We start from the raw sequence: 24,104 nt of genomic DNA, 5'->3' as shown, positions 1-24,104 counted from the left end.
ACTACAAATGTTCAGGCTTATATACCGGGTAGGCCCCGTCTCTTGTTCTACTTGGCTGGGCTCGGCTTGGCTCAACTCGGCTTTGGCTTGGCTCAGCTTGGCTGCAGGTGGACGCCATCTACCACATTATGATAGATTTTAAAGCGGTCTGCTTGCGATCGCGAAACATCTTGTTTTACATGATGCTCTTGCTTGTTCTGCATTCCACATTGATATAGTGAACAGTTCGATGCATAGATTGTCTCATTTGTGCTTTATAAAATCAAGATACTGAAAAAAACCTGAAAGTGGTTCACTACATTTACAGGTATAACATGCATAGCCTTCTTAGTACACAACAAAGCAAGGTAAACTGCATGATATAATTTATATGCCGTAAAACCTCTAATTGAACGCCACCTCCATTTGAATGCCAGCTCTATTTGAACGCCACTTCTATTTGGCTGCCACATTGACACTCTTTGGTCTTTACGAACCCATAATATCAATTGATCAGTAGAAAAGTGTTCACAAAATTCTATTAGTAATGAATCGTTTGCCTCCATAACAATTAATTTTCTCATTGTCCCATTCCAGAGCTTTTCATTTGTTGTTTCATTAAAATTTTCAGAGCAACACCATATAATAATTAATTTCAGGCTAATAAGAGTTCTTTGTTAAATGCGGTCTTGATACTTCAAAGTACATATGCATGTATGTTTACATTTATGATGGTAGATGAGCGACTAGTTTTAGGGTCAAGGTTGCTTTTATTTGAGCAAAACTTTTACGCATTGCATTTGTTCTAAATGCAATGCATAAAAGGATTGCTCCACCAAAAGTTGTTTAGACGCTAATATCGGCTAATTCAGCAGTATATATATATATATATATATATATATATATATATATGTATATATACATATATATATACATATATATGAATATATATATGCATATATATATTTGTAGAATTTGACCAATTATCATTATATAACTTATACATGTAATTTGAAGATTAGTAGCATACTATTTAATAGCATCCTTTCGGCTAACTTAGCATGACTTACAATGAACCAACGCTCATGACTCTTCTTCTATTGCACATAAAAAGCTAGTTGTGACTGCAAACAAGAGCAAACATATTAATATGTGCAATGGGCTTTTATTCAATATTGTTAAATATAGATAAAAAATTACAATTGGAGGTAAATTCTAGCAGATTTATTGCATTCAAAAGGATTAATGTCGCTCCATTTGTAGGAAAGTGCAAAGTATAAGCCCCATTCACTTTGCGCGTAAGGAGGTTCAATTTAGCTTTGCAAAATTCTGAAGCACTTTTTGAAAAACACAATGCCAGCTTCTATTTGAATGCAACCTCCAACTAACCATCACTAAAGAAAAAACGTTGATAAATAGAACGCCATGGTGTTCAATTAGAGGTTTGACGGTATTTTTAAGATTAATTATGATGAATATATTTTCTATCAACATTTATAAATTTGAGCAGGTTCTTGTCGTCCGTTGTTTGATCCATCGTTTGGTCCGTCATTTGGTCCTCGTTCGGTCCGTCAGCCAGTCCATCATTTGGTCTGTCTAGCAATAGCGATCGGTATCTAGCAATGACAAATCCAAATCGCAGAATATTTGATCTCAGAACCTCCCGTTCACCAGCCTAGCTAAGTAAGCTACGCGAGATGCAATGGATGCATAGGACAATATGAGTCATTATCTGGGTTAAAACATACATGCATAGCACTATAATTATACGCAACATCACTAAAGCTTGCTTTCACTGCTCTGATTAGTGAATTTAGCAATATGAATACTAGCTTATTCAAATTAACCATTGGCAATGTGCCAGACTAATGGCAAGGGGCAGGCAACTACATTACCTGCCATCGTTTATAAGCTGTTTTTTAATACTTGTGCAATGCCGGGCATTCGGCTAGTAATTTATATATACAAATGTGCAAGTACATAAGAGAGTAAAAGTGCAACATGAGCCTCGGTATATAGGGTAAGCTTAAGGTATGTGAAAGACACCGGTGTTGTAATGTAGGCTCTCTATGTACAGAACACGAGAGAACACAAGAGTTGATTCAAGTTTTTATTTCAAAGGTTCGCGAATTTAATAAAGAGTTTATGTTTGAAAATAGTAAATTGAAGCAGGTGATGAAGTGAGTGTTGAAGCTGGTATGTGTTGGTAAAATGAAAGATTTGTAAAGACTCCTGAGGTCATACAATGTGACATTGTTTTCAAATATGATCTTTCATGTTTGTGGCCTTCTGATGTGAAACCTTACGGGTTAGAAAATTGGAAAGCAAATGCACTTGTTCAAGTATTAGTCAGCAAAACTTGTTAGTGTGTTTGTGTAAGTTAGTAAATTGCTACACTAAAACGACCAATTATTTATTGTAAGTCAGAGTGATTGCGACTTGCTTATACAATGTAGCAACAATGCTAAACTGCTTAGCCTAGAGGATCTCAAAGAGATGGAAATGTCTTCTTTCTTGCAAAACGCTAGAATGAAGTAAATAGTTAAAGTGTGCAAATGGTTTACGTAAGCTTGAGACACACTGGCCCCATGTGACAAAACTTATTTTAAAATTCTAGGCAAAAATTTAGCATTCCTTACCATTTTTTTCATCTTAAACCAAATGGTTGCCAGGTGCTACTTGCTAAATATCCGAGACATATGATGTTGTTATACCTCTACCTTGATCAAGGAATGCTACTGTCAGATGTACTTTGCAGGTTTCGCACCTACTCCTACCAATTTAGTGGTCGGTTCAGCTCCTGGTGCATGCAGTCTGTCTTTCATCACCGATTTCTTGGACTAAAGCAGCGCTGCTGTTATGATGTTGACTGGTACTCCGATTCCTTCTCTGCTCTTATCACAGAGTTTCCACACCACGGTCATGTGGTCAATCCTGTATGTAGTCTTTCTCTCTGGAAAGTCATATACTTTTAATGTAAAGGAAACTGCTAGTTTCCTTCACTTTTCTAAAAGACAAGCAATAAATAAACACATCGGGTGTCAATTCACCAGAATACCGCTCGGTGTGAATAAAACACACTATATTTTATTATAAATATATGAATACATGAAGCCAGGTGTGTGTGTGTGTGTGTGTATACAATAACATCATGTAGAGAGCCTGCGCTAGCTCTGCTTAACAATAACGCATTTCTTGTTTTATATCAATAATTTTTATGTCAGGTTCCGCCCCTCTCTTTGTTTATCGCTCAGTCGACCGAACCGGCTCATCAGTGTCCGAGCCTTCTCCAATGGTAGGAAGGCTTGATCAGGTGATGTTTGTGGCCATCGAGTCAGTCTCGCCGGCTCTGATCACAGTGTGCTTCCGTAACATTAGAATATATATGAGTAGTTTATTACTTTCCATTAACTCACTCTTACTCATATTCCTTTCCTTTACCTACAGTTCTTCTCCTTCACCTCTTGGTCCTCTCCTTGACTTTCTGTTTCTCTGCTTCACCTTTTGTTTCACTACTTCACCTCTTATTCCTCCCTTTTATCTTCTTTCCTCTTCTTCACTTTCTGCTCCTCCCTTTCACTCCTCTTTTTCTCCTTCAACTCTTCTTGCTTTCTTCGACCTCCTATTTCTCTCTCTTTCACCTGTTCTTGCTTTCTTTGACCTCCTATTTCTCTCTCCTTTACCTCTTCTTGCTTTTTTTGACTTCCTATTTCACTCTCCTTCACCTCTTCTTGCTTTCTTTGACCTCCTATTTCTCTCTCCTTCAACTCTTCTTGCTTTCTTCGACCTCCTATTTCTCTCTCTTTCACCTCTTCTTGCTTTCTTTGACCTCCTATTTCTCTCTCCTTCAACTCTTCTTGCTTTCTTCGACCTCCTATTTCTCTCTCTTTCACCTGTTCTTGCTTTTTTGACCTCCTATTTCTCTCTCTTTCACCTGTTCTTGCTTTCTTTGACCTCCTATTTCTCTCTCCTTCACCTCTTCTTGCTTTTTTTGACCTCCTATTTCTCTCTCCTTCACCTCTTCTTGCTTTCTTTGACCTCCTATTTCTCTCTCTTTCACCTGTTCTTGCTTTCTTTGACCTCCTATTTCTCTCTCCTTCACCTCTTCTTGCTTTCTTTGACCTCCTATTTCTCTCTCTTTCACCTGTTCTTGCTTTTTTGACCTCCTATTTCACTCTCCTTCACCTTTTCTTGCCTTTTTTGACCTCCTATTTCTCTCTCCTTCACCTCTTCTTGCTTTCTTTGACCTCCTATTTCACTCTCCTTCACCTCTTCTTGCTTTTTTTGACCTCCTATTTCTCTCTCCTTCACCTCTTCTTGCTTTCTTTGACCTCCTATTTCTCTCTCTTTCACCTGTTCTTGCTTTTTTTGACTTCCTATTTCTCTCTCCTTCACCTCTTCTTGCTTTTTTTGACCTCCTATTTCTCTCTCCTTCACCTCTTCTTGCTTTCTTTGACCTCCTATTTCACTCTCCTTCACCTCTTCTTGCTTTTTTTGACCTCCTATTTCTCTCTCCTTCAACTCTTCTTGCTTTCTTCGACCTCCTATTTCTCTCTCTTTCACCTGTTCTTGCTTTTTTGACCTCCTATTTCACTCTCCTTCACCTTTTCTTGCTTTTTTTGACCTCCTATTTCTCTCTCCTTCACCTCTTCTTGCTTTCTTTGACCTCCTATTTCACTCTCCTTCACCTCTTCTTGCTTTTTTTGACCTCCTATTTCTCTCTCCTTCACCTCTTCTTGCTTTCTTTGACCTCCTATTTTTCCCTCCTCTTTGGCTTTTTAGCTGCCACTAGCTTTTTTTATTTTTGCTCTTTCTTGATTTCTTCTTAGTTATTTCTTCTATAATTGCTTTTTGATTCTCTCCGCTTTTCTGTATTCTGTCTAATAAAGCTTGCGAGCCGTTATTGTGTGTGTCAGAACGGCAGACCATAGATTAGGTTTTTGAGCAAGAAGAAAACAAGTAAGATATTACAACAAAACCATGTTTGTCATTCAAGTCTTTTTAGGCAGAATACAATACCATATAGCTTGCTTGTCAATTTGTGTACTTCTTTGTCTAATTATGTAATTGTATGTTTGATATTAATCAGCGGATTTTGGTTTTTTTGCTCTTATGTATAAAAAGTCTTCGTCATATTCCAGTAAATTTAAGTTTATTTTTGCAGGTTTCAATTTTAGTTTTATAGTAATTTAAGTTATAGTAGTCTGTATACAAACCTTAGGTTGTGCGTATGATTTAAACAAAAGCCATCTAGCAAGAGGTAGTCAATGGTTTGCATTTTATAAAATTAAACTTATCTGTCTCACAGTTTAACCAAGAAGATGAAGAGGATGGATATTTAAAGTGCTGTTTCTATTCTACTGACACTTGCAAAGATTTCTACAGCGTTCGTCCTGTTAATGATGGGAGGTTCTACATACCACCTGTAGTTAGTAAGTATATGTCAACACTAACTAGCTTATTAAATTTAGGCTTGTTGTCTAAGTTCTTACTTTTGTTGACTATGATTTTTATAGGGTGGTGGTTTGGAGACCCTCATATCGTCACCTCTGATGGATTGTCTTACACATTCAATGGACTAGGAGAGTACTTATTCACTAAGATAGGAGAGAATGACACCGTAATACAGGCCAGAACAGAGAGAGTCGCTCTTGAGAATGGCAGTAAGTTCTCTATTTCATACACTATATATACTGTACAGTAGACTCTTTTTGCTTGACATTGCTGCCTTGACATTGCTGCCTTGACATTGCTGCCTTGACATTGCTGCCTTGACATTGCTGCCTTGACATTGCTGCCTTGACATTGCTGCCTTGACATTGCTGCCTTATATGTACTTTTTAATTTACCTAAATAAATATCATGCCTTTCTTCTATGGACAAAATTTTGTCAAAGCCGATAATATGTTTTCTAATTTTTCCATCTATCTCTTTTAGTTTTAATACAGTTCAATCAGAAGTTTGTACATTATGTGAGATGTGTATATGTGCATGTGTGTGTGTGTGTGATTTATTTCATCAAATATATAGTACATACAATTGCATACATACGAACAAGAAAACAAAGAAAAGTTTCAAACAATTGTATATCAAGAATCAAACAAAAGCAGAGATGATGGGGCCAGTGCGAAATAGTCGAGCTAACCGGTCGCAAACTCGAGTCGACAGCATAAGGCGTAGACACTAATACTCACCAAGCCGAGCTAAGGTGGAGCCTTATCTCCATTTTAAACTCACCAATAGGTTTTATTAATTTCAACGACACTGGCAATTTATTCCACAGTGCAGACAGCACAAAGTTAGATGTTCGTTGACCAGCAGATGAAGAATAAAAAGAAGTAGGAAGTGAGGATGATTGAAATCGGGTATTATAATGTGAAGGTTTTTGAAATGTTTGTGAATGATACAGTTTTTGTGCTTTAATAAGTGATTTGTAATGATACATTCTATCAGCAGTCAAAATCTTACAGTCGTAAAATGAATCAAAAGTTGGGTAACCAAAAGGCTTTTTATATATAATACGCAATATTTTCTTTTGAAACTTGATTAATTTGTCGAGGTGAACCCAGATTTATGTAGCATGCTTCCACAGCTTGTAGTATGCTGCCAGAATTCAATCTGACTTTTGTTAATGCTTTTTGTGATATTTAGTCTTTTGAAATTTTCTACTTCATCTTTCCTATTAAAACTTTATGCTCATCTAGTGAGATACTTGTTGTAAAGCGCATCACCAATATCCTTCATTATTTGTTTATCGAGTATTTTTATTACATTATCCTCCATTTTCTTTCCTCTTCAATCTCATCATGGTTAAACATTGTGATCAGAATTTCATCTTGATGTCATCCGTAAATGTCTTAGTAGTATTCACCAGCATTTTTAGTTCTCTTCTAGATTTTCCATACAGCTTCAGGTTACTCTTGCAAAGAAGATGGCTGACTTTTAACTATTTGACAAGTTGCATAATACTGCAGCATCAACAAAAGTTTAAACACCATAACTTAGAGCAGAGAGGATAATTAGTTTCGCTGTGTCCTTTCTATCTCTACTGCTACAGGTTTTTGGTCATAGCACTACAGCCCATTGTTCCAAGAAACCATACCCTGTTCAATAATGTTCAGTATACTCTTTGTCAACTAGCTAGTTGCATAGTTGACGACTAGTAATCAAAATGGAATCATCAGGTGATTGCTAAAGTTGGTACGTCTCTTTTTGTAATCCTTCAGGATTGGTTTAACAACACTAGATTAGCTATAACTCTCATATTGAAGACGTTTTCTACGTCTGTCTGAGGCATTTGATTGGTGATTGGTTGATTGGTGATTGGTTGTTAGTCAGTTTTCTTTCTATGAAACTTTCCTTATCAATGCTGTCTTTCCATTTGTATTCCCTTCGGATATGTCTCTGCTAGCAAGTAGGCTTTGTACATAAGTGGCACTCATACCGAGTAAACTTATTATTATTATTATTATTATTATTATTATATTAAAGTAAACTAACAAAATTTACACAACTATAAACTTTTGCTATTAGCTGATTAACTGTTAGTTTCTCAAGGTTCAAGCGAGCATGGGGTTTCAACAATTTGGTGAGGTGCAGGGAAATAGAGAAAATTTCCTAAATAGAAAACAGTTGTTAGGCAGTTGATTTTATTCAACTCACAAAAAATTCAGCTACACGATGTGGTTCTGTTTGTCAGCAAGTATTTGTAAATCGGCATGTATACTATTAGACATATGTTTTGTATTAAAAAAACAAGGAGTTGTTGTACCTTACTTTCTAGGGACTGTTGAATGAGTTGGTGAGTTGCATTGTTTCAGCTACTCTATATTTTAACCTGATGATTGAACAACTTCATACCAAATGTATCTAACCTGTTTTATTGCAGCACTGGGACAGGCAACATATTTTAGTGCAGCATGTGTAGCTACCCTTGGTCTACCATCCGTACAAGTACAGATCAACAAATCTCCACCAGGTCCTGGTCTGGCGAACAACACCCAGCTTATTGTCAACGGTAGCCTAGTAGACGTCTCAGTGATTGAGGAAGATGCGAACAGCACTCAGTCTATAGAGGGAGTGAGTAGTGAGATACAGTTTGAGAGGAGTAATGTCACCCTGACAGTTCTCTTCTCCTCTGGAGTCTCTCTAGCTGTCACTCCTAACAATGTGAGTTTAAATTTTTGGTAATTCTATTATAGTAATACAAGCTCTCATTAATAGTAATTTAAGCTGTCACTACTAGTAATATAATCTCTTATTAATAATATAAGCTGTCACTACTAGTAATATAATCGCTTATTAATAGTAATATAAGCTGTCACTACTAGTAATATAATCTCTTATTAATAGTAATATAAGCTGTAACTACTAGTAATTTAAAGTTCATATTAATAGTAATATAGGCTGTCACTATTAGTAATATAATCTCTTATTAATAGTAATATAAGCTGTCACTACTAGTAATACAATCTCTTATTAATAGTAATATAAGCTGTAACTACTAGTAATTTAAAGCTCATATTAATAGTAATATAGGCTGTCACTACTAGTAATACAATTTTTATTAATAGTAATATAAGCTGTCACTACTAGTAATATAATCTCTTATTAATAGTAATATAAGCTGTCACTACTAGTAATACAATCTCTTATTAATAGTAATATAAGCTGTCACTACTAGTAATACAATCTCTTATTAATAGTAATATAAGCTGCAACTACTAGTAATATAATATCGTAATAATAGTAATATAAGCTGTCACTACTAGTAATACAAGTTCCATAACTTATTGATGTATGCCATGCTGCCACACATCAATCACTTCCATTGTTGAACTGACTGTAGGGAATGCTGACCATTACACTTGGGCTACCAAGCAGTGTCAAAGGAACCACTGTAGGTCTCACTGGTACCTTTGATGATGATCAAGAGAATGACCTGACATATTTGAATGGAACTGGACACATTCCAGCTAACTCAAGTGAGAGTGACATCTTTGAATGGGGCAGCACGTGTAAGTTAATACTTTTAATGATTTTTTCAACTTGACCAATACCAAAATGTAAGCTAAAGACATTTAATAGGTTTATTTTAGATATTTTTTACTCATCAGTCATCCTTTATTTTTATCTCTTTCAGTCGCTGTCAGTGAGGAGGACTCCATCATGTACTACACAGATAATACCAACTGGTACACATTCAACAACAACTCATTTGTACCAGTATTTCTTGATGATATTGATAATTGGGTCTGGTCAACTGAAGAGTTCAGAACTGCTGCTTATGACCTCTGTGAAACAGACACATCTTGTCTCTATGATGTCTATATTACGGGAGACCTGAGTATTGGAGAAAGCAGCAAACAAACAGGGGAAGAGAGTGAAGCTGCAAACGCCCAACTGAGTAAGACGAATACATTGGTAGTTTTGTTCGTTATAGCCAGGTGTTGTGAACTATGCTATGTGATGCGTGGAAGGAATGCTTACGATTTTAGGTGACGGTATAAAGTCAAACGTATCATGGTAAAAAATTAAAACTCTTTTGTCATATATTGATAGCGGAATATTTTATTTAACAAAGACATGCCACTGTACAATAACAGCAAGATACCGTACTTATGTCTAATTAATCTGCTGCTTATTGGCAGCATCAGCCGTGGCCAAACTCAACCAAACCAACTAATCCTACTAAGGTACTGAGGTACTACGGTACTGAGGTACTGAGGTACTGAGGTAAAAAGGTACCGAGGTACTAAAGTACTAAAGTACTAAGGTACCGAGGTACTACGGTACTGATGTACTGAGGTACTGAGGTACTGAGGTACAAAGGTACTGAGGTACTGAGGTAGTGAGGTACTGAGGCACTCAGCTACTAAGCAGTAGCTAAAGTTATTGAGCGTCAATTTAGTTGTAAGCAACATGCTGTGTCACTATTTCAGACAATTTTGCACCAATCATCAACGGAAACAACTCGGTACTAGTGATTGGAGGATATTTTGAATACTTATTGACTGTGAATGATTCAAATGGAGACGATGTTACGGTGAGAACCAACATCAATGCTACCATCACTATGACTGGAGATGATGTCATCATAACTGGTCAAATCGCCAACACCACTAACACCTCCAACTTTCTCTTCACCATCACTGCAAGAGTAAGCATTCAGTCACAGTCTACAATCTGATTTCATTCTACGGTTACACAGATACTGGAATACATGATTATCTATACTTTTATACAATTTCAATAGTTTAAACTCTACTTTGCTAACTTTTACCTTCAAAAGATGTACCGTAAAACCTTTATTTGAACGCCATGGTGCTCTATTTTTCAACTCTTCTCCTACATGTATAGTGGTGATCAAATAGAGGTGGCATTCAAATAAAGGGGGCGTTCAATTAGAGGTTTTATGGTATATTAGGAAGTTGATATTATTTTACTTTTATGTCAAAGTAATAAATTTCCAAGTTTTGAAATTTTTAAAATAATTCGTTGTTTTGATGTTATTTCCATAACTAAAAATATGTTGAATTGTAGGACACAGCTGGAGCTGCAAGCTCTAAGACCCTGCTAACAATGTTTTGCAACTGTGTCAACAATGGCACATGTGATGAGCCAACACAACAACAACAAGAAGCTTTTGAAACAACGTAATTTAGTTAGACAAGTTTAATGGTATTACATCATAGAATGGCAGCATTGCTTGTACTCTGATTTGTTGGTTTTAGATAATTAGGACAGAAATGCCTCTCCTACATCTTGTAATCTTCCGCTCTATGCGGATCTAGTGGCATTTTGTTCAAGTCTGTTATACATTATTTCAGCTCTATCGTCTTGGCCTGCATTTGTCCTACTGGGTACACCGGAGACCTGTGTGATGCAGATTTGGATGCTTGCGAATTGGTTGCCTCTCCCTGCTACCCTTCTGTGCTCTGTGTAGACTTGCCTCCCCCTGCAGATCATGAAGGATATAAGTAAGTCAAATCATCTTTTAAATGTTTTTTTGAAACAAACAGAAATTTTTGTATGTTTTCCAGTTGATTGGACTATCAGTATTTATATTTCAGATGTGGTGATTGTCCTGCTGGATACACAGGAGATGGTAAAACTTGTTCTGATGTTGATGAGTGTACAGAAGATGTCTGTGGTCATATCTGTATAAACTCTCCTGGTTCCTTTGTCTGTGCCTGCAGAACGGGTTACACCCTAAATATAGATGGCGACACCTGTGATGGTAGAACATTAAAAATATTATTGTCGTATCTTTGTGAAATTTCAGATATCTGTAGCATAGCATGCATGAGCTCATCCTTTATTTTTCTACTTTTGGACCTTGCTGTTGCTGTTGCTACTAATATTAGAGTTGCTTACTCTTGTTTCAGATGTAGATGAGTGTCTTACAAATCCTTGTCACCATGTCTGTATCAACACTGCTGGTGCCTATGACTGTACATGTGATGCTGAGTTTGTCCTCCTGAATGATGGTATCAACTGCTACCGTAAGTGTTGTCTCTAAGCCTACTAGCAGATGGTATTAACTGCTACCATAAGTGTTGTCTCTAAGGTTACTAGCAGATGGTATCAACTGCTACCGTAAGTGTTGTCTCTAAGGCTACTAGCGGATGGTATCAACTGCTACCGTAAGTGTTGTCTCTAAGGCTACTAGCAGATGGTATCAACTGCTACCGTAAGTGTTGTCTCTAAGGCTACTACAGATGGTATCAACTGCTACCGTAAGTGTTGTCTCTAAGGCAACTAGCAGATGGTATCAACTGCTACCGTAAGTGTTATCTCTAAGGCTACTAGCAGCTTGACTACTGTTATCGTGTTTAATCACTTCCTCTCATTCCGATTCAACTTAGGGACCTGGTAAGACGGCATCGATCACAACTATAGCATGGCAAGGCTGAGAGTCATAGTTTTATTACAAGTACTGATCTATGAGTTAGAACTATTTTCCTAGGCAAACAGATTACATACAAAGAAATGCTGGTTCGAGTTTCTATAGCTAAAGAATTCAAAATGGTTGCAAAGAAATCTCTAAAAAAACACGGACAAGTACAACTTACCTTCATTTGTTAAATGCGTGTTTCTTCCATGTGTAAAATCTTCTTGCTCGCAGCTGCCAACCCTTGTGAAGTGCCAAGTCCATGCGATCAAGTCAATGGCCTGTGTAACATAGAAGATGGACAAGATGTCTGCTATTGTACCAAGGGATATGCACTGAGTAGTGATGGAGTCACCTGTGAAGACATCAATGAATGCCTACTTGATACAGATGCATGTGCCCAGAATTGTACAAATACAGCTGGTGGATACACTTGCAGTTGTAGAGCTGGGTACAGTTTGGCTCTAGATGAAACATCATGCGACGGTAAGAGCTGGTCATGCAAAATATACGCTTCTAAGTTATTCACCAAGTTCATGTTATTGATTCTACAACGATTTCTAAATCATTGCAAAACATGTGAATTCTGCTCATATTGATATAAGACAAACTTTTTACACTTGCATGAAGCTATGAAGCAACCATCTTTAAAAAAGAGAGTAACTTTTAGACACTTTTCAATTCTTTATACACAGAATGTATGTATTTAGGGTATGTGTATAGCATTTATATTCAGATCAGATATCTCTGACAATTGTAAGAAATTATAGTAGCTTTTGTGATGATTGTGCTGCGCAATTGTATCCAACAATCTAGTCAATCTGCAATAGAATATGTTGCTTGTCCCAGTGCTACAATGAAACAGATTAGACACACATTCTGTGAAATTTTTCAGATTTAAAGTTAAAAGTAGCCAAAAAACTGCAACCCACTATTTGGTTCAATAGCCCCTAGAATGTAAGATGCAACAACTCTTTGTTTTTGTATTTCATTTATGCAGTGATATAGCTTTCAATTTAAAAATACTGTACTTTTCGACAAATAGAATCCTATAGTGTAGCCGAGGCTCTTGTGAGTTTAATGAAATCCAACAACTTTTGACCTGCAGAACTGTTTGGTGATAGTCGTTTTTTAATTGGGACCGGTTCTTTATCCTGACGGTGCCTCAATGACTATGCGTATGCCTGTACAGTGTTTTATTAAAAACCATGGCCTGGGTTCTTTATCAATATCAGTGCTGGTACGCTGCGATAAACACTAACTGTCTGAAAACATGTTAGGTGAAAGCTAAAAATGTTGTTACAGACTTTGTTGTTAGAAGAGTAACTACTCCCCTAGTTTATAGCAGTATTGCCATGTTGATCTCATATCATTAAATGTAACGTATAGAGAATCTCTAAATTATGGTTGTGTTTATATGTTGTATTGGGATATGCAAAGTTCCCAATTGAGAAATTTGAAATTGTGAATATCACAATTTTGAATTGGAATTTTAAAAACTCCTTATCCCAATAGCTATTAACAATGAATATTATTATGTATACCTCAAAAAGGTACAAGTAGTGAATCTGAAATTGCCCTTAGTAACATTAGTATCAATAGTAAACCTAATATTAATATTTATCTAGTCCCATTTTCTATACCAGACATAAACGAGTGCAGCACTGGAGAGTTCAACTGTACTGCTCCTCAGATCTGTATAAATGAAGACGGTGGATATTTGTGCGAGTGTCCTGGAAACTCCATGTTTATAGAAGGGCAATGCTCAGGTAAAACGGTTTTAGCCTGTGTACTATAATTGTTGGAATGTTTTGAAGCCTTTGTAGCACTTAATACCTATATTCTTCTCCTTCTTTCAGTACTCTCACCAACAAACTTAGTAGCAGAGATTACAGACTCACCCTCAGCAGAGGCAGAAGCAAACTCAGTTTTATTTTTCTTAGAGAACACCACTAAGAATGAGGTGCATAATAGAGTTATCATCTCTTGTTGGGTTTTAGTGTTATACTAATGCTGACTAACCTATGCATAATCCTTGTAACAGTATTGCTGTTCAACAACTGTCATGTTCATGAATGGGTGAACAACCAACATGTAAGTGTTTTGTAAACAGAAGTATCGTCATGAGTGACTAAAATTCCAGTACTTGAAAAATTGATTCTAATTAATTAATTAATTAATCTTGGCGATCAATATGCCACTATATTGTACAGCAAATAAAGCAAGTTATTTTTATGAATGATTATTATTCTTAAAGTTAATATTTTTGTAAGTGACAGACAACTGGTTATTAACAGACAACTGCCTTTGACCTGCACATCCATGCCTAAAAGCTATAGCGGTGCTCACATACGCTATAGCAGTGCTCACATACGCTATAGCAGTGCTCACATACGCTATAGCAGTGCTCACATACGCTAGGGGTTTTGTAAAATTAAAAAGTATAGTAGCAATTTCCCTATAATTATGCTTCCTAAAAAACTTTTTAATACATAAAACCGTAGTTCACAATTTAGTTGGAATGCATGCCAGCTAAATTGAGATTATGTGATTAGCTCGTTGAATAACTAAGATTTCATTGCACATCAGGTATCATTGGAATGACACTTTGATGATCTATTTAACATTTGATTGGTTCATTGGTCATTACTTTATCCTGTATTTGAAAGAGTTATCTGTAGACACAAGAAATTACAAAATTAAATTGCCAATACTCCTTTATTTTATAGAGTAAACAAAGAGAAGTTTTTATGAGCAACTAACATGCTAACATTTGACATGTGTCTAAAATGAGTTGCTAACAGACAGCCGCTTTTTATCTACCTAAATGCTACTGTTGTAATTTTTTACATCGATATATAGTATTCTTACATGCCATTAATAATTAAGTTTAGTTGTACTATCCGACTGGTGCAGTAAAGTTGTGTAATATAATATTGTCTGTTTTATAGTACACGGTGGAGAAAGAAATTACTCTATTTACTCTCTTGGCAGCTTCTGCCAATGAGATCTGTGCTGATGACAACTGCAATCTTATTTCAGTAAACTTAGAGACAAAGCTAAGACGGTAATTTTAAACACTTTTATATATAATGCTATTATTTTTTTGATTTTGTTCAATTATGAAGTTCTCATTTTTCATTATCTAGTATTTACTCTAACAGTTTGATCAAATATTAATGGCTAAAAGTGCACTTTACCTGACACTAGGAAGAGGTCGGCTCACAGCTTGACATTCTACAAAGAGTACTTTTCAAGACTTCCTGGATATCCAGAAGAGAGTAATAAAACTCTAGAGTTGGCTATATATAGTCTTATACCAGGCCACGGGGTGCTGCCTAGAGATCTTCTCAAGTTGGCCATAGAAGAAGTCTCTGTCAACATTTCAAAAGCTTTGGGTGAGCGGTGATGACACGCTAGCTGTATAACTTTATACTGGTGCATATATCGACTAAGGAATACGCAGTACAGTTAGCGCTATTATACTGGTCATTGCCTTAATACTCAACAGAGGCCATGGTGTTGTAATATATAATATGATGCTTTTAAAATTGACCGATGAGAAATAATTTATGAACATTTGATTCGTAGAAAGGAGTTATAATTATTTTTACCTGAGATCAGATGCGTTCGAAGAGGACTCACAGATCTGTCGTTAATAAAAAGTGACTTTTGAGTCAATGTTAAAGTGTAGGAGATGATAAAGCAGGGTATGGATGTCAAAACTTTTTATTTTTGTATTCCAATAGCAGTTACTTTAAACGTGCTAACTTTAACGCAATCACAAAATTTTGTACATGTACATGCCATCGCTGAGACAACTAAAATGTTGGCCAATATAAATCTATGACATTTGGCCTCGTAGACTGACACTCTAACCAACTGAACTAATAAGCTAAAATTCATTCCACATTTTATTCTCTGTGCTTTGTGAGAATACAAAAGAATTCAAAATGTCAAAAAAATCTCTAAATGCTTTGCATTTATAGCTTTTATATTATATTCTAAAACTGGCTGAATGTCAAACACTGCATGGGTAATAGAAATGTTTTAGCACAGAAAATTTAGCATTGGTTACTAAATTCAGCTGCCATTGACTAAGTTTCTTTACCTAATGAATTTGAGTAACTTAAGCTAGTAACTCAAGCTAGTCTAAATCTTTACTATAATTAGGGCTGTGTGCAAAGGTGCCTTAAGCCAGCTTGCTCATAATTATTACTTGCTTTTAATCGCTAACTGAGTTAAATTCAAGCGTTCTGGTAGTAGTATGTATGTGTAGCTTGCTATAATTGTGTTGTGTAAGTATGTGCAAAACTATGCCATAGTATGGCAAAGACAGTGTAGCTTAATGGATAGCACACCTGTCTGCGGAACTGGTTGTTCTGAGTTCAAATCAAATGAAAAGCAGTTGTGTTGTTAGTTGATGAAATTTTTTAAACTATAACTGAACAGGTGAACCAACAGGTCTTTTCTTGACCAACAGGTAAAAAAAAACTGAGATATATAGATATATATATATATATATATATATATATATAAAATTGGGTGAAAATGAAAGTTAAAGTTAAGTTTAAAACAACTTTATTACTAATAGTTTCATATTGCCATGCAATAATCATCAGATAAAATTGTTAGCACTGAAAACGACTTATATATAGATGGAAATAAAAGCGTAGGTCTTAAAATACCTAAATACACCACTGATACGTAGGATTAAAATTAGCAAGCAACACGATTTAAAGCCTCAACAAAGCAGAAGATTAAAAGTTAAGTCTTAAAATTGCTTAAAAGGAATTTGCCAGCATGTCTACATGTTGAAACTAGTTCACAGCGTTTGTTTAAGGTAGCAATGCCAGGATTGTATATAATATAAAATTTCTCATACAGACATAGGTTGCATCTGCCTGTGGTCTTGTTGTATGATGTAGCTCTTTTGACTATGCTCCACTTGATGTTATATTCTATGCCTTGGTCTTTTAAGGTCCATATGTGCTTACTGAGCTCGGTACTTGATCTTTTCTCTACATTTCTAAAGGTTGTCATATGATTGTAATAGCGTTGTTTGAATGTGGTGTCAGTCAATCCTATGTAATGTTCGTCCGCAGATTGATCATTGGTGGTGACTGTCGCCTTATATATAATTGACTTGCTCAGGCACTTTCCTTGTAGTGGGCAGCCATTCTTATGTCGGCAGTTGCATTCTCTTGGTTCTGTAGTTATAGGGGTCTCATTGCGATGCTGCAGCAATCTGGTATTATGAGCGCTAATGATACTGCTCACATTGTTCATACAGCTGTAGCTTAATTTCACAAAGTTTCTATTGAAGATCTTACGAAGAGCGTGTGATTTAGGGAACTCTGTGTCCAGGATATTAAAGAAAGTCTTACCGATGTTATTAGCTACATTCTTGCTGAATGGCGGGTTGTACCATAGTATCGGTCTTCGTCTGGTATTCTTGTCTCTGTTTTGCGCATTGTTTGTCGGGGCAGGCTGAAACACAAGCTTGTGTTTGTGTCCGCTTAGATTGAGTGCCTGCTGGTATATGTCAGTTTCGGTGGTAAATGTGGAGTTGTCTGATGACAAGTTGCTCAGTCTCCTATTTATACCTAGTGGTATATTGTTTATTACTCCAAGTGGATGATTGGACTTGGCGTGTACATATTGTGGATGTGTATTAGGCTTGTGGTAAATTCTGTGTACACCGGTCGTCAGGTTCAGGTTTACATCTAAGAAGTTGGCCACCTTTTTGTTCGCCGATATAGTTATGCGTAGTCCGTTCTTGTGGAAGATAGAGCAGAGTTTTTTCTTGATCTTCTCAGCTTCTCTTGGGGTCTTGTTGGTTATTCCTAGTTATCCATGTTATCCATGTTTGACTATATATATATATATATATATATATATATATATATATATATATATATATAGTCAAACATGGATAACTCGAACTTCAAGGGACCGAGCAAAAGTGTTCGAATTATCAGAGCGTTCAAGTTATCAGAGCACTGTCACAAGTCCATATATTTACTTATTTATTAGTAGATACATGTACATATACAAACTATAATATAAATCAAAAGCACAAATGGCTTGTTTCAAATTAAATGCTTCTAATGTAAAGTTTAAAACGTTTTCATGAAAAAGTATAGATTTTTCTTCACTTGAGATTGGTTTGTTGTTTGAGGTGATGTTATTGCCAGGACGTTTTTCAGATTGACATTGGCAAAACTTGATCGTTGTTGAAATGCTCAAAAGAAAAGACATTTTTTCTTTTGGGGTTTTACCCACGATCAATTTTGCCATTTTTTCTTGAAGTTTATGCAGATTACCCTACTTTACCTGGGATTCGTTAAGAGCAACACTCCGAGGCAGTTCAATTAGAAGTTTTACGAGGTTTTACGGTACATTCTATATCACTCACGCTTTTTTAATAGATACTTATTGAATGTACACACGTATTCTGTGTTTAGGTCAAACGATGAATAGTTTTTTGTAGCTCAGACAACGTATACGTTTAATTACACCAATTTTAAGACGTTTTAAACATTCAACATTCCGACGTTGATTCAACACGGAATCAACGTCGGAAAACTATTCATCACGGGCTAGCCGGGTCACGCACTCAAGGATTTTCGCCACGCACATACAAAACAACATGCGATTTTTGTTTTGTATGTGCGTGGCGAAAATCCTTGCGCGCGTGACCCGGCTAGCCCGTGCTATTCATCGTATCGCAGTATAAATCAATTTTCACCAAACTTTTAGAAAAGTCGTTGACAAAAATATTTTGCCGATGGTGGTAATAACGACGCTTATGAATTACGAAAAGATGAAGTTTACCTCTATGGCTTTGAATAAAGTGATTTTCTAAAGCGATAACAACCGTTTCGGTAGCCGTTGGGCAAAAAAACAGTTCGAATTAACAGTGTTGAGTTCGAGTTATCTATAGCAATTTATCATTACGTGGGAACGGACCAAAGGAAATGTTCGAATTAACCATGTGTTCGAGCTATCCGTGGACGAGTTATCCATGTTTGACTGTATATATATATATATATATATTTCTCAAAGTATGGCGTATGTCTGTCTGCATTCTGGCTATAGATACAGCTATAGCGCCAGCTGATTATTTTACCAATGCAGCAACGCATTATGACACTCCTGTTAAGAAATATGTTTCGTAAGGTTCAATTACTATATCCGAGGTCAAGGCCAATTTTTTTTGCGCGGACAATTACATTGTCTCTGTGGGAAGAGTCTCCCTAGAGTAGGAGTGTTTCCGTATTCAAAGTTTTGATGTATAGCTTTTAGTGGAGCAGTAACCTTTTTTTATACCACACTTCTATGCAAGAATTGTTATTATTAATTCAACATATTCAGGATTTTTATTTTGTTTTCTCAGTTCGCATTAATTGTATCATTATCGGATAATATTTTATTGTAATCGTATGAAAACCAACTTAATTTAGCTATTACTTGCTAATTATTTCACATTTTCATCTAAACCTTTTTATAGTCGTTTTATTTTTTGTAATTTATTTGACCTGCCTGAAACATTTTCCTCATGATATGAAGTTTAAAAGTTACAGTTATTTGACAAAGTTTGAAAACCTTTACAGTTGTTTTATTTTCTTTCCTAAATTATTTCAATTACACTAAACACTTTTCTCGTAATATGTAGTTTGAAAGTTAGAATGGCAAATGTTGTTACATGTATTGTTAAATACAAATCAAGTTTTTCCCCAAAGACTTCTTTATTACTCGGGCAACGCCAGGTAGCACAGTTAGTACTAAAGTCATTGTAGGCACCTTTAGTTACTAAAGTTAACATAGTGTTTTGGTACTATTTTTAATGATGATGATGATGATCTTTACCAGGAGGTAATTGCATTAGATAATGACTATGAGTTTTTATACCATTCTATAGACTATGATATTTTCACATGTCAACACTGAAATGAACTGAAATCATATAATTGTATACCAAATGGTTTTTTATTGTAATCATAGCAAAATAGACTGTTTGGCCATTACTCTTTAATGATTTCACATTTACATTTAAACACCTTTAAATTTATATTTTTCCTTCTAAATTATTTCAACGAAACACTTCTTTCAAGTTGTGAAATTCTAAACTTACAGTTGTTTGAAAACCTTTGCAGTTGTTTTATTTATTTTTAATTTAGTTGTCCTGCACAAAACCATTTCCTCATGATATGAAGTTTGAAAGTTACAGTTGTTTGACAAAGTTTGAAAACCTTTACAGTTGTTTTTATGTTCTCCCTTAATTTATTTCAACTACACAAAACACTTCTCTCATAATATGTAGTTTAAAAGAGAGAATGACATGTCGTTATATATTAAATACAAATCAATTCTCTGTCCAAAGACTTTTTTATTACCTGGGCAACGCCAGGTAGCACAGCTAGCCAGTAATAAATGTCTAGCAATAAACTTTATCAGACAGACCATCAGACAGACCAACAGATTAAAAAAACTGAGATTTGTATATTATATATAGACTAGCTGTGCCATCCGGCATTGCTCGTGTAATAGAAGAGTATTTGGACAGAAAATAGATTTGTATTTAATATATAACAACATTTGCCATTCTAACTTTCAAACTACATATCATGAGAAAAGTTTTTTGTCTTATAAACAACGAGAAGTAGTGAGAGTCTTGCTATTAGCCAGTTTAATAATGTGAGCGAACAGCTTCTCGTGACGTTATGCTATGACCCTTGTCACACGCAAAGAAGTTAGGTTTTGCTCTGATATAATGAATTATATTGGCGTGAGAGCAATTCGACTTCCGTAGTTTTGTGGTCAAGGAGTCAGACTGGTGAACGGCTTGGTCCAAGATCGAGTCCTCTTCCATACGGAATATTTATTCCAAGAATTTAAGATCTATAGCCAGATTTCCGACAAACACACGGACTCACGACGGACTTTGAGAAATATATATATAGATTATAATATCAGCATATTATCAGTGCCAAATATCTAGCAATAAACTTTATTAGTTGCCGGTATGTAAAAGATTAGGATGTGATAAGCTAGTAGTATTTGTATTTAATCAACCAGCTCTACTTTCTTACAGGGGCAGACAGTCTGTATATTGTAACAACATCACAAGTAACAAGTACAAGCTCATCTGTGATTTCCAATACCGCTATAGCATCAGAGCCAGTTACAGCTATTGAGGATGATGCTCGTCAATTCATCACCTATCTTGCTGTTTCAGCAGCCCTTGTTCTTCTTACTCTACTTTTCGTGCTGTTTGCTGGCTGGGTAAAGCGGTCAAAAAGGTCAGTTTTCAATTTATCATGAAAAAGCTTTTAAAATGCAGTCTGAAAACAAGGACTGAATGATCAAAATTCTTTCATAAAATTTTAAAAATTATTTAAAGTTGTCTCAACCTGCTAAGTTTTTTGTCAAATCAAGTGAAGCGAATCATTCAGCCATTTACCAAAAACCCAATTAAATAACCTTAGAATCTGATCAAGTTTATTCAATAGTATCTGAAATTGCTTTATCATTGCAGTAGAACAATAATGGTAGTATTAATATATAATATTAATAATAATATGAATAATAACAATCACGAGTTGCCCCACACAGAAAAATGGTACGACCACCGTGCAGAAGCTGTATTGGAGAATGAGAAAGTGAAGTTGCTATGGGACTTCAATGTGCAGACAGACAAGGTTATTGAAGCTAGAAGACCAGACCTGATACTGATAAACAAAGAAACCAAACATTGTCAGGTCATAGACATAGCAATACCTGGAAACACAAGCGTAGTACAGAAGTAAGATGAGAAGATTGGTAAATACAAAGAGCTTGGGTTCGAGATAAACAGACCGTGGAAGGTGAAGACCGAAGTGATACCAATAGTAGTTGGTGCACTCGGAACAATATCAATTAGGCATATAGCATACTTGGCTGAGGTAGGAGTGAACATGTCTTTTGAGACTATACAAAAGACAGCCATATTAGGAACAGCTCACATATGGAGGAAGGTCCTCTCTTAGTGGAATTGAGGAAGATGTTGGATCCTTTGGCCTTTTGTTAAGACCCGGACTCAACACGGACTAAAACCAGTCACCTACCACCACACGACTATGAAGAAAAACTTTTACAATAATAATAATAATGATATAATGATAATAATAATGATAATAATGATGATAATAATGATGATAATAATAATACTAGTAATGATGGCTCCACTGAGAATTGATGTATAGAAATACATATTGTTACAATAGACAGCCCTGTTAGGATTGGCTAACATCCTTAGGAAGGTCTTGTCTATCCCAGCCTAGTGGAGCTAGGTTGATGACAGAAAACAAAGCCCGCTTAAACTGCTAAAACCAATAATAATAGTAATAATAATAATAAGCGTATGTAATAATGTAACTTCTGTGAATAATGTCAACTGTGAAACTTTGCATTAATAAATATGAAACATTTAAAACCTTTTTGTAGTTAGAATAGAATTTTTTATGTCAACTATAAAAAATTATAGATACAAACCACTCTGCCAGTTTAACAACCTAACGGAATACTGTCTAGTCTGGGTCTTGGCTTCATATTTCACTCCAATTTTAATAAACTGGAGTTGTCTCCAAAATTAGGCCTTTTTAAAAGAGAGCATAACTCTTGTGGCAGTTTGTCATGCCCAAACTTCAATTGGCTTCAAACAAAAACTCATCTTGATGCAGAGAGAGTAGACATGGTTACCATAAGCTTACTCTATAGGAAGTTTCTGTGATAAGATGGGGCAAAATTTTTGTTTACGGTTTTTTTTATATATTTGAATTGTAAATAAAATTATTTTAAAATATTTTGTGGCGTACTAGCAGGCTTATATTCAGTTATGTATATTATTTGATGGTGCGTTGAAATGTAGCTTGTAATCATTCTTATAGCTTTATAGCTAACAATTGAATTGTTTCATTATTCTGTTAGAACCACAAAAGTCTCTCCCTCAAAGGTAACAATGAGACGTCAAAGGCCAGAGTTGCCTGATGTGGAGGTGCCCTCTCTAGTTTAATACAGATTATAAAAGACAGGTAAGCCGGCTTACAAGGGCACGCATAGTGTGAGAATATCTGTAATTTTACGGCTTGATTAATCTTGCTATTTATAGGATATTGAAAATAAAGAGGTAGATCAAGGCCTAACTTCAAAAGATAGAAAATCTATTGAAGGAGGTATTAATGATCTTATTTGTCAAAGCTTTATAGATTGTTTATTTAATATTTGTAGTAACCAAGGCTTCCATGTAACATGCCCTTCGGCTAAGAAGTTGTTTGTGCAACCAGCAACGCCTGACGAGACCATTGTATGGCTACATGTTTGTATAGTGAGGCATGAGCATGCAATTATACCCGATTGGTAAATACTATGTTACCACAGAAGCCAACTATTTGGTGTAACCAGGCAATCTCGGATATAATACAACTTATTAATAGGCCTGTTCAAGAGCTCTGCGTTTGCTTCTCAGACCTAATGTATTTGTAGTTGAACTATGACATATATATTGAACACTCGGTAACCAGCAATATATAAATATATATATATATACATATATTTATATATATATATATATATATATATATATATATATATATATATATATATCTATACTTATCTTTAGTAAATATGCCTAGGCCTGGCCTTCGAAAATATTTTTGTAAAGTTTTTGACGTTTTTGTGGATGTTGCCTTATTTATTCAATAAATTTGTTTTTTTTCTTTCATCAATAAATATCTAAAAGTAAAATTTAGCTTTGATGAGCTGCTAGTTAGGTATTCTCTAGATTGATTATCTGTAACCATAGAAACTGATTATAAATTGCGAAATAATTATTAGTACTTTTCAGCTTGGTTACAAATTGTATGATTGTATTGTATCAAAATACTTTACATTTCTCAATGACTAATTTGAAAAAGTTCACTGTTTGCCAAGTTGTTATATCTGGCGAGGACACAATCATTTGTTTATGGCAGCTTTTATGAGGATGCCACCCTCCCAGTAAAGAGGGTGCCGCACCCACAAGTGGCGCCTCACAAACAGTGGGGCCTCATCCTCCACCACCCTATCCAGGAAAACGCAAAACTCCTTCAAGGGACTCATTTGATCCCGGAAAAAAGGTGTTTGGATTTTTTTTACTATTCTAGAATAAATTTTAGCTGCATCTCCACTATGTGGACATGCAGCTACATGA

General features: G+C 35.6%; 3 protein-coding genes across 3 annotated transcripts in view; 2 read left to right on the top strand and 1 right to left on the bottom strand.

Moving 5' to 3' along the window:
- The window catches only part of LOC137397436 (small ribosomal subunit protein uS5-like), a 476,780-nt gene extending 464,705 nt beyond the window's left edge, over positions 1–12,075 (bottom strand). The window contains exon 1 of the mRNA XM_068083732.1: positions 12,071–12,075. The gene's annotated coding sequence lies outside the window, so the exon portion shown is untranslated. The remainder of the gene's footprint in view (positions 1–12,070) is intronic.
- LOC137397402 (mucin-like protein) overlaps positions 1–23,336 on the top strand; it is a 33,043-nt gene extending 9,707 nt beyond the window's left edge. Inside the window, exons 6-24 of the mRNA XM_068083694.1 lie at positions 2,738–2,915; positions 5,288–5,411; positions 5,496–5,642; positions 7,868–8,148; positions 8,828–8,996; positions 9,122–9,385; positions 9,921–10,138; positions 10,522–10,634; positions 10,809–10,958; positions 11,052–11,218; positions 11,367–11,483; positions 12,107–12,358; positions 13,519–13,641; positions 13,732–13,835; positions 14,824–14,939; positions 15,083–15,270; positions 20,970–21,177; positions 22,844–22,947; positions 23,144–23,336. Of these exons, the coding sequence (XP_067939795.1) occupies positions 2,738–2,915; positions 5,288–5,411; positions 5,496–5,642; positions 7,868–8,148; positions 8,828–8,996; positions 9,122–9,385; positions 9,921–10,138; positions 10,522–10,634; positions 10,809–10,958; positions 11,052–11,218; positions 11,367–11,483; positions 12,107–12,358; positions 13,519–13,641; positions 13,732–13,835; positions 14,824–14,939; positions 15,083–15,270; positions 20,970–21,177; positions 22,844–22,928 (3,004 nt within the window). The 3' untranslated portion in view covers positions 22,929–22,947; positions 23,144–23,336. The remainder of the gene's footprint in view (positions 1–2,737; positions 2,916–5,287; positions 5,412–5,495; positions 5,643–7,867; positions 8,149–8,827; positions 8,997–9,121; positions 9,386–9,920; positions 10,139–10,521; positions 10,635–10,808; positions 10,959–11,051; positions 11,219–11,366; positions 11,484–12,106; positions 12,359–13,518; positions 13,642–13,731; positions 13,836–14,823; positions 14,940–15,082; positions 15,271–20,969; positions 21,178–22,843; positions 22,948–23,143) is intronic.
- The window catches only part of LOC137385436 (serine-rich adhesin for platelets-like), a 59,020-nt gene that overhangs the window by 16,912 nt on the left and 18,004 nt on the right, over positions 1–24,104 (top strand). The gene's annotated exons all lie outside the window — the stretch shown is intronic.

Source organism: Watersipora subatra, chromosome 1 (assembly GCF_963576615.1).
Source record: "Watersipora subatra chromosome 1, tzWatSuba1.1, whole genome shotgun sequence".
In the NCBI taxonomy this organism is placed as follows: Eukaryota; Metazoa; Bryozoa; class Gymnolaemata; order Cheilostomatida; family Watersiporidae; genus Watersipora; species Watersipora subatra.
Note: the sequence above shows the minus strand (reverse complement) of the source record. Positions and strands in the feature narration are given on the sequence as shown.